The sequence below is a fragment of the Chrysochloris asiatica genome, unplaced genomic scaffold (genome assembly GCF_000296735.1).
Source record: "Chrysochloris asiatica unplaced genomic scaffold, ChrAsi1.0 scaffold00170, whole genome shotgun sequence".
NCBI classification, from domain to species: domain Eukaryota; kingdom Metazoa; phylum Chordata; class Mammalia; order Afrosoricida; family Chrysochloridae; genus Chrysochloris; species Chrysochloris asiatica.
In genome coordinates, this window is record NW_006408688.1 from 31,590 (window position 1) to 48,397 (window position 16,808).

Genomic DNA, 16,808 nt, shown 5'->3' on the forward strand with positions numbered 1-16,808 from the left:
ATGTTTCGAATAGTAGTGGAACACTGTCAGATAACTCTAGAATATTAATTTTAAAAGATGATGAATATTGTCAGATATAAAGCTGGAAGATGAACTCCTCAGTTTGGAAGGCACTCAAAATATGATTAGGGAGGGCTGTCTCCCTCAAGTAGAGTTGACCGTGATGATGCAAATGGTGAAATCATTTGGGACGTTCATTTGCTGATGGAGTACAATTCAAAATGAGGAGAAACAACGGCAAACATCCATTAACAATCAGAACATGGAATGTATGCAGTAAGAATCTAGAAATATTGGAAGTTGTAAAAAATTAAATAAAATGCATAAAGATCAATACCCTAGGCAGTAAAGAGCTGAAATGGAATGGTATTGGCCATTTTGAATCTGATAATCATATGATTTGCTAAACCAAAAGGACAAATTAAAGAGGAATAGCATCACATTATCAAAAAGAACATTCCAAAACCTATCTAGAAGTATAATGCTGTCTGTGATAGGATAATATCCATATGCCTACAAAGAAGACCAGTTAATACCACTGTTATTCAAATTTATGTACCAACCACTAAAGTCAGTCATGATGAAACTGAAGAATTATACCAACTTCTTCAATGTGAAATTGATCAAACATGCTATCAAGATATATTGATAATTATTGGTGATTGGAAGGTAAAGGTTAGAAACAAAGAGAAAGAATCAGTCATTGGAAAATAAGACTTTGGTGAGAGAAGTGATACTAGAGATAACATGATAGAATTTTGGGAGATCAAAATGATTTATTTGTTGCAAATACCTTTTTTAAAACAACAAAAAAGATGTCTATACACATGGTCTTCACCAGATGTATAATATGCAGAAATTAAATTGACTACCTTTGTGGGAAGCCATGATGGAAAAGCTACATACAACAGCTGAAACAAGACCAGTGACAAACTGAGGAACAGACAATTAATTGCTCATAAGCAAGTTAAGGCTGAAGCTGAAGAAAATGAAAACAAGTCCCCAAGAACCAAAATTTGACCTTGAACATATCCCACCTGAATTTAGAGATCATCTCAAGAATAGATTTGATGCTGTATACACTAATGACCGAAGCCAGAAGAACTGTGGGATGACATCAAGAACATCATATAGGAAGAAAGCCAAAGGTCATTAAGAAGACAAGAAAGAAGGAAAAGACCAAATGGGTGTCAGAAGAGATGCTGAAACTTGCTCTCCAGCATAGAGATTATAAAGCAAATGTACAAAATGAGGATGCAAAAGAGCTGCACAGAAAGTTTCAAAGGGCAACTTGAGAAGATAAAGTAAAGTATTATAAGGAAATGTGCAAAGACCTGGAGTTAGAAAACCAAAAGGAAGAATATGCTCAGCATTTCTCAAGCTGAGAGAATGGAAGGAAAAATTCAAGCCTTGACTTGAAATATTGAAGGATTCTATGGACAAAATATTGGATGATGCAGAAAGCATTAAAAAAGATGGAAGGAATGTAGAGTCACTGTACCAAAAAGAAACAGACGTGTTCAACCATTTTAAGCGATAGTGGTACTGCCAATGGTACAGAAGGAAGAGCCAATGGCACTGAACGAAGAAGTCCAAGGTGCACTGAAGGTACTGGCAAAGAATAAGACTCTGGGAATTGATGGAATACAAATTGAAATCTTTCAACAAACTCATGCAGCACTGGAGACACTCATATATGACAAGAAATTTGGAAGACAGCTACCTGGCCAAATGAGTGGACAAGATCCATATTTGTGTCCATTTCAAAGAAATGTGACCCAATAACATCACCTGCAACTAAATTTTTCCAAAAGATAATTTAAAAATGGCTACAACAGTACATATATAGGAAACTGCCAGAGGTTCAAGCTGGATACAGGCGAGGAAGTAGAACAAGGGATATCATTGCTGACATCAGATGGATCTTGGGCAAAAGCAGAGACTACCAGAAAAATGTTTACCTGTGCTTTATTGGGATATTTTCTCTGTTTATCTTTCAAATAATTTATAGGTTTATTAATGTATGCTATGGTGTGCCTGACCCAAGCCATGGTATTTTCAATAACCTCATATGCATGCAAAAGCTGGACAGTGAATAAAGAAGACTGTAGAAATTTGATGCTTTTGAGTTATGGTATTGGAGGAGAATATTGAAAGTGCCATGGGCTTCCAAAAGAACCAAGAGATCCGTGTTGGAAGAAGTACAGCCAGAGTGCTCCTTGGAGGCCAGGATGTCTCTCATACTTCGGACATATTGTCAGGAGGGACCAGTCACTGGAGAAGGATATCATGTTTGGTAAGGTGGAGGGTCAGAGAAAAAGAGGAACACCCCCAGTGAGATGGATTGGCAAAGTGGCAGCATCAATGGGCTCAAGCATGGCAACAATAATGAGGGTGGACCAGGATTGGGCAGTGTTTTGTTCTGCTGTGCATAAGGTCTCTATGAGTTGGTACCGACTCGATGGCACCTAACAACAAAAACAACAACAACTATGCTTTTGGACACCTGGTGTGGTGCTGTAGGATAAGGGCAGGATTTCAAGGTCGGTTTGAAGCACAAGGTTGGCGGTTCAAATTTACCAGTTGCTCCTTGGAAACCCTATACTGGATCTCTATGAGTCCGAACCCACTTAACAACACTTACAACAACAACACTATATTTTTAATATCTAAGAGCTAATTTTGGTTCTCTGAATATTTATGTGACTTTCTGATCTTGTTTTATGGAAACAAATTATTCTTTCTAAAGATATGTATTAAAATTTTTTAAAGGTTTTTTTTCTGTTCTTTGCATTGTTATTTTTCCTTCGATTGTTTTCTTTTCTTTTTTGTTGTTATTGGTTTTGATTTCTACCTATCGGTTAAAAGTTCTTACTTTTTAAAATGAGAGTATTCTATGGTTATCTGTTCATATTTAAGAGATAGTCACCAAAACCTGATATAAAGATGGAGCTTAGTGATTTTTTGATTTCTACACTAGAATGATGTGACTGGAAACCCTTCTTGTCAGGACCTATTAGTCTGATTTCTTCAGCTGACCAGTGTCTGCAGAGAGTAATCTTGTAGTCTCTTGGTTGTCAGCAGACTGTGCTCTTTTTGTGGCATTACCTTGCATAGATAAGCTTGAAAAAAATGTCCTAGTCTTACTGTTGTAAGAGTTCAGGAAAGGTAGAGATGAAAGACTAATAGAAAAGTTGGATGAAATCTCACATGGGATAAACTCCAAAGACAAATAGTCAGTCACATATAGGTTGGAGACATTTAAATTGAGCAGGCACTTAAATACTGTAGTTCAGAGAGAAGATTGATCACTTTCAGCTGATAATATAGCATAGCTGACTAAGGCAGGAACCTGGAATGAAGTCTCTATTTAGACATAATGTAGCTAGTAACTACTGCAAGTCATTATTCTCTAAAAGACTTGTGTTTTCTTTGTATGAAAAAGCTGGGTTATCTTTAAAGCCCTTCCCAGGTATAAAGTTTCTTTAAGGAATTTATTATTAAGATTCTTTTGCATTCATATGACTTCTGTTATAAATAGTAAATTACTATGCAGTGAATCTAGGAATTCTAAAATGATTCATATGAGTCATAGTTATAAATAGTAAATTACTATGCAGTGAATCTAGGAATTCTAAAATTACCTATCCACATGACAACAGTAAATATTTTAAGTTGTAGTGGGTGTCAATGATTTTATCTACATTAAATTTATATATGTGTTATTTTAGAAAACTCTGTCTACTTGCTATATGTGGTTGATTTTGCTACAGTTGTTTGATTTTTTTTTTTTTTTAAACTAAAACCTGGAACAACTCACTTTGAAATCCTGACCTTGTTTCTTCTTTTTGAGAGGAAAACAGGTCTTTAAGAAGGAAAATAGGTTTCTTTTTCTTCAACAAAGAGGATAATTGTGGCATTCAAAAATGGGGCAATGATTCAAATAAAATCATTCAATCGACCTTCATTTTGTGATTTTGTGTTTAGTATGTCAGGCATTAATATCAGATATGGTGGTCACAAAGATGAAAAGTATAGTTCCTATCTTTTCTCTAAAAGACTTGTGTTTTCTTTGTATGAAAAAGCTGGGTTATCTTTAAAGCCCTTCCCAGGTATAAAGTTCCCAGTTCATAGCCAACAAGTATTTTTCTGTGATAGGAGTCTAGGATGCTATGCTGTTATTGTTAAGTGCCATCGAGTTGGTTCCAACCCATAGCAACCCTGTATAGGGATTCTTAGGAGAGGTTGGTTAGCTTGAACCACCTACCGTGTGATTCAAACCGACTTTGCAATCCAGTGCATTAACCCGCAGCACCACACCAGGATGCCAAGGGAGCACAGAAATGGAGTCTCTGTACTTGATGTCTGTTTTAGCTTGCCTAATAGCCACACTCTTTTTTTTTCTGGAATGGTGCCTAGATTTTTCTCTGCGGAATCACTCTTCCCTTATTCCATGTATTTTTACTGGAGCTGTTGGCACATGATCCAAATCTGGCCAATCAGAATATCATACACTGCCTGACTCAGAGATCCCCCCACAATCCAACTTAAACCAATCTGCTACAGTTAGAAACAATCTTGGAACACAGCATGGTCTATTCAGGGAACAGTAGATATTTGGTTATGATTGGAGAATTGGGTCTGAATGAGGAAAGTTGGAAGATAAAGCTGAAATAGTAGGTAGTGACAGTTCACGAAGGGCCCTGTGTGGTATACTAAAGAGTTTGGACTTTTTCCCTACAGATGGTGGTGAACTATTAGTGATTTTCAGCAGGGAATTTTATATAATTGTGCTTATGTTACAGAAAGATCACTCTGGTGGGAGTATGAATGATGGATTAAGGGGAAGGTACTGGTATGGCAAGGAGCTCTGGTAGTGTAGTGGTTACGAATTGGGATGTGAACCGCAAGGTCAGCAGTTCAAAACTACCAGCTGTTCCGCAGGAGAAAGATGAGGCTTTCTGCTCCTATAAAGATTTACATCCTCGGAAACCCTGTACAGGGTTGCTATGCTATGAGTCAGAACCGACTCCACGGCACATAACAGCAACACTGGTATGGCACTATGGGATCAGCATTGGACTTGAAACCATAAGGTCAGCAGTTCATACCTACCAGCTGCTTTTCGGAAACTCTGCAGGCTTGCTATGAGTCAGAACAATATGGCACAAAACTGTATCTTTTTCTCCTCATTCAGATCCAATTCTCCATTCATAGCCAAATATCTACTATGCCCTGGATATGGGTGGGCTGTTGCCTGGCCTGGAGCAGTGTGGCCATCTTGAGGTTTTGTGGGTGTAGGATAAGCTCTGGACTACTATCCACAAGGTTGGCAGTTCAAACCCATCAGCTGCTCCTTGGAAGTCCTTCACAGGGTCACTATGAGTCGGAACTGACTCCATGGTTCTTAACAACAACATCGATACAGGAATCCTGGTGTGGCACTGTAGGATAAGCATTGGACTGCTAACCACAAGGTTGGTGGCTCAAACCCATCAACTACTCCTTGGAAACTCTCTACAGGGTCACTTTGAGTCAGAATGGGCTGTATAACACTTCACAGAAACAACAATTGAGACAATGGCCTAGAGAAACATGACAGGATGGCAAGGGGAGGAAGGTTCTCCCTTGTTCTTCATACCCTTGCCAGCTCAGTGGCCTGTGGCACCCCCTACTTTGCAGCTTCTGCTTTGCCTGGGGTTGGGCACTAGGCATTGCACTCTGGAGTCTGGAGGTGCGTGAACCCCACCGAACTACATTACACAGTGAACAGACAACTTCACTCACACTTCCAGTCTCAATCCCACCCAACAGGAACACTCTTGAGAACACATCAACATACAGTCATCAATGAAATCTAAACATGATACTTATATACTCATTTCCCAAGTCTACTATTTCCTTTGCAGGTGGGCTGCTTTGCTGAATCTATGCCAAATTTGTGTCTTGGCTGTGGTTGGAATCTTGGCTGGTGTGCAGTCTCCATAGGGTGCTAGACATTTAATTCCCACCTAAGATCCTACAGCCCCTTTTACCTACCAGGTTCCTGATATTCACAGGTACATTTTCTGTTATTTCCTGGGATTGTCATTACCCTCAAGCAAACTCTAGCCTCAAACTTAACTCTTGGATGCTGTAACAGAATCAGCTCAATACCCTCAGGCTTTGTGTGTGTGAAAAGTGCCTTTATTCTATTATGAGGCAAGGGGAATCCTAGGTCTTGCTGGAGAGTTACCAAGTGGTAGTATTCAATGTTTCTCTTGGTTTCTTTTATAATATGGAGGAAAAAAACACATGCGTATCTTAATATTTAAACGAACACATGCATCGACATCGGAGGTTCCTACCACTACTCCATGGGTTATTCATATTTTGAAACTTGTTTGAATTCAGAAACTTGTTTAAGCCACACAGCTACTGAGTAACTGTGTAGGAATGTGTGCTGGACTCTGGAACAGCGAGGGTGTGGTTTTATAGCAGTTTAGTTCAAAATACCTTGTTCAGGGTCAATGACCGTACTCAAATTCAGGAACCACACATACAGTGGGAAAACGTCTCTGTATGTGTGCCTTGGATAGAGGGTTTTAACCCTCACCACAGCCCAAGGAGCTCTGATAGTGTAGTGGTTAGGAATTGGGGTGCTAATTTCAAGGTCAGCAGTTCAAAACTACCAGCGGTTTTGCAGGAAAAAGATGAGGCTTTCTGCTCCCGTAAAGATTTACAGACTCGGAAACCCTGTGGAGGGCCTCTATGAGTCGCAAATGACTCCACCGCACCTAACCAGCACCACAATCCAAGTATTTCAATTTTACAGATGAAGAGGCATAGAGGGTGCCTATGTCCTATGCCTGCTTGCTCCTAACATGGTATTCTTCCCATCACAACAAGCTGAAGCGGTCCGCTTAACATTCGGAGTCTCAACCCCAAGAAAAGCGCGATTAAGATTCAGTTCAATTCAGGTTCCCGCCCAGAAAAATTAAATCGGCACACGCGCGGTCCGGCGGCAAATACGTCACCGCAGAGGCCTCCAAGACCTACTCTGCACGCATGCGTTGGGAGGCTCCCGCCCCACCCCACGTCTCTGAGCCGTACCCGCCGTTCCCGCCCCTTACCCGTCCGGATGCGTTCCTAGTTTTGCCGGATGTTGTTGTGAGTCTGAGAGCCACGTGAGGCTCCGGTACGTCATCATAGGCACGCGCAGGGAACATGGCGGCGGCGGGTGTAGTGAGCGGGAAGGTAAGTAACGGCCTGGGGAGGCACCCTTGCTTTCCTCTCGGACGGGGGACTTTTATTGCCTAAAGTTTGGTCGCGGAAGGACGCGAACACTGTTCTGCAGTAGGCATAGATAGCTCATAGCAGATGTAAGCGAAGAGTAAGAGAGGAGGACTTACTGGTGTCAGCTGTTTCCCCAAAAATGCCGGCTCAGCCTGGGAATTTGTTGTTGTTGTGTGCCGTGGAGTCGGTTCCGACTCATAGTGACCCTGTACAGGGTTTCCGAGGCTGTAAATTACGGGAGAGAAAGCCTCATCTTTCTCCCGCGGAACAGCTGGTAGTTTCGAACTGCTGATCGTGAGCTTAGCAGCCCGATTCGTAACCACTACGCTACCAGAGCTGGGAACTAGAGACCCGGTTTGTGTCCCGATGCCACCTAGGCCTCGACGCTGCTCTGCCCCCATGTCAAGATTTTATTCATATTATATTTTCTAAGGACAGGTGCTTCCTAGTTCCTTTTATTCTAATTCACTTTTCCCATATATGGACTCTTCTGAGTCCAACGCCTCTAGTCTTCTTGGCGCGTTCACTTAACTTGCACTTCTTTGCTGCTCTCCGGTAAAGCTGACTATGCCGCTCCCCATTCGAGAGGAATTGAGTAGGTGTTGTACCTCTGTATACTTAGAAAATGTTCATTGGATCCACCTTACCAGACAGCTTAGTGGGTTGTGTGTTATGAGTAGCCTGGCATATTTCTATTTATGGAGCTGGAGATAGATTTTCGCCATTCCACGTTTTTCTAAAAAGGCATTTGTTCAGGACGTCTCTGTGATGTTTCTGTCGTTTTATCTGTGGTGTAGCTTGGTGGAAGTGGGCAGTGATCCTCTCCTACTTCGTTAGGAACTACAATGTTCCATGTTCGGAAGAGGCCTCTTAAGCCTATTAGTAAGGACCATCGGCTTCAGCTTCGTGACATGCCATTGGCAGCTTTTCTCAGTGTGGGTGTATTTGGTAAACAGCTGAGATTGGTGATGACTCATCCAACACTAGGGAGTATTTACTCCGCATAGTGCCTTAATGTACCTTGTGTTTCACCCATATATTCTCTCTGCTCCTCTTCCCACCCATACCATTTTGAATTATTTGGCAGCATTTGTTGTTTGGTTTATGGACTACTGGACTAGACAGTAGAATAACCAATATGACCCTGGTGTTACTGTTAATCTGAAGAGTGACATTTGAAAATTGGGTAGTGATGACTTTTCCGTTTCGTATTTTTTTGTCTGAAGAAGAGAGGTGGTGCATTATGTCTTGTATTAATGTAATTAGAATGAGAAATAATAAAAGTTCTTTTGAAAAAGACTCTATATTTTTACTTATTGGCTATTTAAATTAGATTGGTCCCCCCCACCCCTTTAAAAAAAAATATTCATGTCCCTTAACAGTTTTTGCCTTTTTATATTCAGGGTGGATGCTGATACTCTGCTTCATTCACTGCATATTTGAAGGTCATCTTGTTTGGTTTTTCTATCTGGACGGATGCAGTCCAGGATTTTTCAAAAGGGGTATTTCCATTTGAACTGAATCTTTTTCTTTTCAGGTTAGGATTGCTTTTGAAAGAAGACTGGAGGTAATGAAGCAGAGTTGTGAAATATGTAACTTATTTCTTCCTTCCAGATTCCTTTTTATATTCTAACTTTTAAAAATTGCTGTAAATTTTATAACTCTGCTATCACTCAAGGCAAGTTCATGCGCATACATTCACATCATTCTACAGAATCTGCTTTTCCATGCCAAAATATACCCCTCTCTCAAATAATACTGTTGTCACCAGCAAAAACCACTATTTTTCCTTAGTAGGTTCAGATCTGGTTTAATGGCACCAATATTTACCTGATTATTTGTAAAAACATATTTAGAGGCATTCATTGTAATGACAATATGTAATCAGTAATCAAGTCCTACCAGTTTTACCTTAAAGAGGTTTCTTAAATTTACGACATAACTGATCATTTTAATTACTCAGTTTACGCCTTTGTTGTACCTCTACTCTTGTGTTCTTGACTGATTTTTCTTCTTGTCTACAGTTTCCTTTCTCAGGAGTTACCTTTTAAATGCACTAATATGGCTTTTATGCATTTGGTGTGGCGCTGCAGGATAAGCACTGGACTGCTAATCACAAGGTCAGTGGTTCAAACCCACCAGTTGATTTTCAGAAACCCTATACAGGTTACTGTGAATCAGAATCAACTTGATGGCACTAAACCACAACAACAACATAAAAACAAACAAACAAAAAAATCCCCTTTATTTTGCCACTTTTGCTATTAAGATACAAATCAAAGCTGATTAATATAAAGAACTACGTTACCTTTCTGACTTTATCTTGTGTTTCCCTACTTATTAATCTTATTTCTTTGGAAAAGTGGAATGGGGGAAGCTATGCAAGGGAATTTCAAAAAGTTCATGGAAAAATTTCATTATCTTTTATTTCCACTTTTCCATAAACTTTTTGAAGCCCCCTCATATATACATACATACGTACATACACACACACACACATCTTTGTATATATTCATGCTTCTCTAGTTATCCTTCCATCTATCATCACCCCCTAAAAAGTCCAGCTAAATTCAGTTTAGAAATGCAGGGCAGTAGATGTTAACCAAGTGCTATTAAAAAAAAAAAAAATCACCTATAAGACTTACAAAAAAATACAGATATTGGTCCACATCCCAAATCTGTTGAATTAGAAACTTTTAGTTTTGGTATCTGGGATGTGGAGTTAATTTTGTCATAACTCTCTTTTGTTTATTTTGGATTTTGAGTGTCAGAAAGTGATGGAGGGAGGAGAATCAGTGCAAGTAATGGTTAAGTGTGTGGACTTTGGAGGCAAATGGTTTTCAAAAACTAACCTCCACTTACTACGTGGTACTTCAGGAAAGTAATTTAATCTCTTCAGTCCTCATCTATAAAGTGGGGGCAACAGTTCCTAATTTGTGGTAGTTTTATGAGGATTAACAAATAGGTTCAGTATTAGAAAAAAAAGATGCTGTGTGAGTGTTATATTATTTTGTTGTTTTTATTGTTGTTAAGTGCTGTTGAGTTGGTTCTGACTTATAGTTATCCTGTATAGGGTTTCTGAGGAGCAGCTAGCTGGTAAGCTTGAACCGCCAACCTTGCAGTTCAAACTGACTTTGCAGTCCGGCGCACTAACCCACAGTGCCACAATACCTTGCTTTCGAAGTCATTTAATAATTTTGAGGAATGAAAAGTCATCATAGTGGGGCATTAATGAGATGGAATGTGACTTGTTATTTGTTGTTGTTATGTGCCGTGGAGTCAGTTCTGACTCATAGCGACCCTGCACAGGATTTCCAAGGCTCATCTTTCTCCCGAGGTGCAGCTGGTAGTTTCGAACTGCTGACCTTGTGGTTCGCAGCCGATTGGTAACCACTATGCTACCAGAGTTTCTAAGTCCAAAACCTATCTCCAGTGCTTTATAACCTATCTCCACATACGGTTATATGTTTTATAACTGTGTGATCATGGGCAAATTTTTCAACTTCCCTGTGTGTCAGTATCCTCATTTGGAAAATGATGATAGTAATTATATTTCCATCTTAAGAGTTGTTGTTGTTGTTGTTAAATGCCATTGAGTCGATTCTGACCCATAGCAACCCTGTGTAGGATTTCCGAGGAGCAGCTGCTGAGCTTGAACTGCTGAGCTTGCAGTTTGACACATTAGCCCACAGTGCCACACCAGGACTCCCTCTTAGAGTTATTGTTGTTAAGTACCGTGGAGTCGGTTCTGACTCATAGTGACCCTGCACAGGTTTTCCGAGGCTGCAAATCTTTACAGGTGCAGAAAGTCTCATCTTTCTCCCATGGAACGGCTGGTAGTTTTGAACTGCCGACTTTGAGGTTAGCAGCCTGATTCATAACCATTATGCTACCAGACCTGTTGTTGTTGTTTTTGTTGTTAAGTGCCGTTGAGTCGGTTCCGACCCATAGCGACCCTGTACAGGGTTTCCGAGAGAGGATTAAATGAATTACTACTGGCAAAGCCTGTAGCCTAGTGCTTGGCATCAAGTAGGTGCTAAATAAATATTAGTTGTATATTAGATGCTCTTAAGATTTAAAGTTAGTGTTGGTTTGTGTATAGTTGCATGTTTATTGATGCTGGTACTGTTCCACAAAGAAATTAAGGCTACTCACAAATGGCACATAGTTAGATTTAAAAAACAAAAAAAAATGGAAGGGAAAATAAGGCAAAGAGAAAGTAAATAAAAGTAGAAAGGTAGCTGGAACTCAAATTACAACTACAGAAAAACTAACTGTATTTAAGTATAGGGTACCAATATGATAAATTCAGTTTTTTTATGATTTGGCCAAAATCCAGGGTACATTTTTGTCTTGCATGTATACTTTTTCTCTTAGGTGAGCTTTGAGAGTAGGTTTGTTTGATAGTTGTTGTCAAGTGCCATCAAGTCAATTCCGACCCATAGCGACCCTGTATAGGGTTTCCGGTTTCCGAGGAGCAGCTGCTGAGCTTGAACTGCTGACTCTGCAGTTCAAATGGCTTTGCAGTCTGGCGTATTAACCCACAGCGCCACACCAGGACTCCTGTTTGATAGTAAACTATAATTAATTTTTGGAGTTCAGCTATTCTGTGATGCTGTATAAGGGTAGAACCATATGTTTTAATAGCCAACCAAATGGAGAAGATTGACTTCCTTTTGTGAATACTAAGGGGAGAAATAAGGGTCATTGCCAGCAAAGGCCATCTTATTTCCTATAGAAATGAACAGAGTGGAATTTATGAAATGAGTTGAATTTACCTTAAATTTGAAATCACTGAAAGGGGGAGGAGATTGCTTGAAATACTTTTTGACATGATACCAGTTCCCATGATGGTTACAATTTACTTTCCTTTATATAGCAAATACTTATTAAGCACCTAAGGAGCTCTGGTAGCATAGTGGTTACGAATTGGTCTGCTAACCTCAAGGTCGGGAGTTCGAAACTGGCAGCTGTTCCGCGGGAGAAAGATGAGGTGTTCTGCTCCCATAAAGATATACAGCCTCGGAAACCCTGTGCAGGGTTACTATGAGTCGGAACCAACTCCATGGTACTTAACAACAACAATGTGTTCCAAGGACCATGTTAGGCATTGAAGCTACGTCAAATAGATCCTGTCCTTAGAGTTCATGCACTTCAGTTCTTCAGAAGGGAAATGTTCACAATAGCAGTCGAGGGCCTCTTTAAGTTGTCTAAATGAGAAATGCTATTTTATTATTGTTTATATTGCGAAGATCTGTAGACTGACTATAATTGACTTGAAGATAGCCTGATGTGTGGTTCAGTGAAGAGTTCAGTGAAGAGAAAGGAACAAAAAGATAGAGAAAATGCCAGGGGACTAGAGCGACATCTTGACTGAAAGCAGAGGCTGGCAGAAAGATGTTTAACTGTGTTTTATTGATGAGGTAAAGGCTTTTTACTATGTGCATCATAACAAATTATGGATAGCATTGTAAAGAGTGGCCAATTTTAGAACATTTAATTTTGCTCATGCAGAACCTGTACATAGACCAAGGGTTAGTCATTCAGATAGAACAAGAGGATACAGTGTGGTTTAAAATCAGGAAAGGTTTGCGACAGGATTGTATTCTTTCACCATACTTAATCTGTATACTGAGTAAATACTCCAAGAACCTGGACTGTATGAAGAAGAAAACCTTCATACTTGCAGGAAGACTAATTAACAGCCTGTGATAGATGTGACACAACCTTATATACTGAGAGTGAAGACTACTTGAAGCCCTTCTTGATGAAGATCAAGGACGACAGCCTTCGGTGTGGATTGTAGTTGTTGTTGAGTAGGCTTAGACTCATAGCAACCCTGTATAGGGTTTCTGAGGAATGGCTGGGGTGTTTGAACCACCGACCCAATTGTATAACTCGACATTGCGGTCCAATGCTTATCCTATAGTGCCATACCAGGACTCAATCAGTATGAGTTATACCTCAGCATAAAGAAAAACAATCCTTATCACTGGACCAATAGATAGCATCATGATAAACAGATTTTAATGTATTTGGATTCATTCATAATCAATGCCCAAGCCAGGAGCAGTCAAGAAATCAAATGACGTATTGGGCAAATCTTCTGCAATAGATTTCTTTAGAACTACAGAAACATCACTTTGAAAACTAATGTGCGCCTGACCCAAGGCATGGTATTTTCACATGCCTCTAATGGGAAAACTGGACAATGAATAAAGAAGACTGAAGAAGTGATGCCTGTGAATTATGGCATTGGAGAAGAATATTAAATATACCATGGACTGCCTGCCAGAAAAGCAAATAAATATGTGTTGGAAGAAGTACAGAAGTGTGCACTGTGGAAGCCAAGGATGGTGAGACTTTGTCTTAAGTGCTTTGGACATGTTATCTAGAGGGTTTAGTCTCTGGAGAAGGACATGAAGCTCTGTATAAAGAAGAGGTCAATGAAAGAGAGGGAGACCCTCAGTGAGATGGATTGACACAGTGTATGCAACAATGAGTTTAAACATGGCAACAATTGTGAGGCTAGCACAGGACTGGGCAGTGTTTTGTTCCACAGCACAGAGGGCTGCTGTGAGTTAGAAGTGACTTGATGGCACCTAACAACAACAGAGTGAGAGAGATGGGACTACTAATGTTTTTCTTGTGTTTTGAATTTATAAAGCCCTACTGTAATACTGTAATGTAATTGTACTCATGAGGAATCTGTACCTGGACCAAGAAGCAGTTGTTCGAACAGAGCACGGGAACACTGAATGTTTTAAAATTAAGAAAGGTGTGCGACAAGGTTATATTCTTTCACCATACTTATTCAACCTGTATGCTGAGCAAATATTCCGAAAAGCTGGGTTCTGTGAAGAAAAACGTGGCGTCAGGATTGGAGGAAGACTCATTAACAACCTGCAATATGCAGATGATACAACCTTGCTTGCTGAAAGTGAAGAGGACTTAAAACATTTACTGATGAAGATCAAAGAGCACATCCTTCGGTATGGATTACATCTCAATGTCAAGAAAACAAAAGTCCTCACCACTGGACCAATAAACAACATTCTTATCAATGGAGAAAAGATTGAAGTTGTCAAGGACTTCATTCTTCTTGGATCAACTATCAACACTCACAGAAGCAGCAGTCAAGAAATTAGACAATGTATTGCATTAGGCAAATCTGCTGCACAGGAACTTTTTAAAGTGTTGAACAAAGATATCAGCTTTAAGACTAAGGTGCACCTGACCCAAGCCATGGTATTTTCAATGACCTCATATGCATGTGAAAGCTAGACAGTGAATAAGGAAGACTGTAGAAGAATTGATGCTTTTGAGTTCTGGTGTTGGAGGGGAATACTAAAAGTGCCATGGGCTGCCAAAAGAACCAATATATCTGTTTTGGAAGAAGTGCAGCCAGGGTACTCCTTAGAGGCCAAGATGGCCAAACTTCATCTCTCATACTTTGGACACATTGTCAGGAGGGAACAGTCGCTGGAAAAGGATGTCATGTTTGATAAGATGGAGGGTCAGAGAAAAAGAGGAAGACCCCCAATGAGATAGATATGCCAAGTGGCAGCATCAGTGGACCCAAGCATGGCAACAGTAGTGAGGTTGGCCCAGGATTGGGCAGTATTTCGTTATACTGTGCATAAGGTCGCTATGAGTTGGTATCGACTCGATGGCACCTAACAACAACAACAATCAACACTAATGGAAGCAGTAGTCTAGAAATCAAACGACATACTACATTAAGCAAATCTTTCGCAAAATTTTAGTGTTCAATAGCAAAGGTGTCACTTTGAGGACTAAGGTGCACCTGACTCAAGCCATGGTATTTTTCAGTTACCTCATATGCATGTGAAAGTTGTGCAGTGAATAAGGTAGAAGTATTGATGCATTTGAATTGTGGTGTTGAGGACGAATATTGAAACTACCATGGACTGCAGAAGAACAAACAAATCTGCCTTGGAAGAAGTGCAACCAGAGGATGGCGAGACTTCATCTTGTACTTTGGACATGTTATCAGGAGGAAGCAGGCCCTGGAGAAAGACATGGTGCTTGGTAAAGTGGAGGGTAAGTGTAAAAGAGATGGACACAGTGGTAGTGACAGTAGACTCCCACATAGCAATTGTGCGAGTGGCGCAGGACCGAGCAGTGTTCATAGGGTTGCCATGAGTTGGAGCCCACTCTAAAGTATCTAGCAACAACAGCTACTTGGACTCGATAAAATATTATCTTTGAATCTGTTTTCCCCACGTTGTAGTGGAAGGGCGCCCTTATGACTCCTTTCAGTTTTCTGTTATGTATGTATATTCAAACTTTATTTTGATTAGTGTTGGCATGATATATTTTCCAACTTTATATTTTTAGTCTAGTTTTTTATCCAGTCTGGCAATCTGCTCTTTTTCGTTGAGTTTTTTCAACTACATTTAACATGATGGTTGTTATGATTAGATTTGGTTGTCAACATGATATTTGTTTTCTATACTATCTGTGATAGTTATTGTTTCATGCCGTCTTCTGAATCAGGCTTGAATTTCTGACGGTTCCTTGTTAATGTACTGCTGCAGTCCTTTTTGAATTCAATAAAAGTTTACTTTTGTGTGATATTTGTCGGGGACCCGCCTCGACATAGGGGTTCGGTTCATGAGGAGAGGATACCTGATGGCGATTCATATATATCAAGAATACACAGAAGGAGACAAAGAGAGACACAAAGAGACACTCCGAAACCAGAGTGAATGCTGGACTGGCATCAGGCAGATCCTGCATTGCAAACATCTCAGCCACGAAGGCCGTAATATCCTGCATAGTGAACATTTTAGCTAAACAGGCAGTATGGTTGCAAGGCTGGATTGTGCACCCTGCATGCTGAAACGCACGCCTTGCCAGTCGTAATGCCTTGCCAGTGGTAATGCACCGGGATTCGTTCTGCGCCTTCCTTTTATTTAGGGGAGGAGTTTCACACTAAGCTGGGAGGGACTCAGGCAAGGTACAGCTAACATCAGTACTTTTCCAGACATTCAGTTAACTTTACATTGTTCTTCGCTGGTTCGAATCCCAGGCCAGCAACTTGGATTCTCAGGCCCAATTAACATATCTATAGGCCCTGAGCTAAGTTGGGGGAAGGTGAGAATAATGACAAAAGCTTGGGTGGAGTCCCGCTCTTTCGGCTTCCTGAGCCAGGTTTTCAGGAGGACTCTAGAAGCCCAGGTGAATGGGCTGCACCTGGAAAAGGATTAGGGAGGATGGGTTCTTTGTCTATAGAACAAAGAACCGAGAAGTAGCTAAGATATTTTTAGTTAATCCTTTGGAGAAAGGTTTAACCTTGCAACCTTTAGTCTCGGGCTTTAGGAAAATATCACATTTATCTGTGGATTGTCAAAGGCTCCGTGTATTAATTTAATATATATATAAAGGAGCTCTGGTAGCGTAGTGGTTACGAATCTTGCTGCGAACCTTAAGGTCAGTGGTTCGAAACTACCAGCTGCTCTGCGGGAGAAAGATGAGGCTTTCTACTCCCGTAAAGATTTACACCCTTG

The 16,808-nt window shown here is 40.3% G+C and overlaps 1 protein-coding gene across 2 annotated transcripts in view; it reads left to right on the forward strand.

Annotated features, from left to right (window-relative positions):
• The first annotated feature begins 7,195 nt into the window (after nucleotides 1-7,195).
• TBC1D15 (TBC1 domain family, member 15) overlaps nucleotides 7,196-16,808 on the forward strand; it is a 79,776-nt gene continuing 70,163 nt past the window's right edge. For both annotated transcript variants that reach the window (XM_006871611.1, XM_006871612.1), the window contains exon 1: nucleotides 7,196-7,236. In XM_006871611.1, coding sequence (XP_006871673.1) covers nucleotides 7,207-7,236 — 30 coding nt within the window. In that variant the 5' untranslated portion in view covers nucleotides 7,196-7,206. The remainder of the gene's footprint in view (nucleotides 7,237-16,808) is intronic.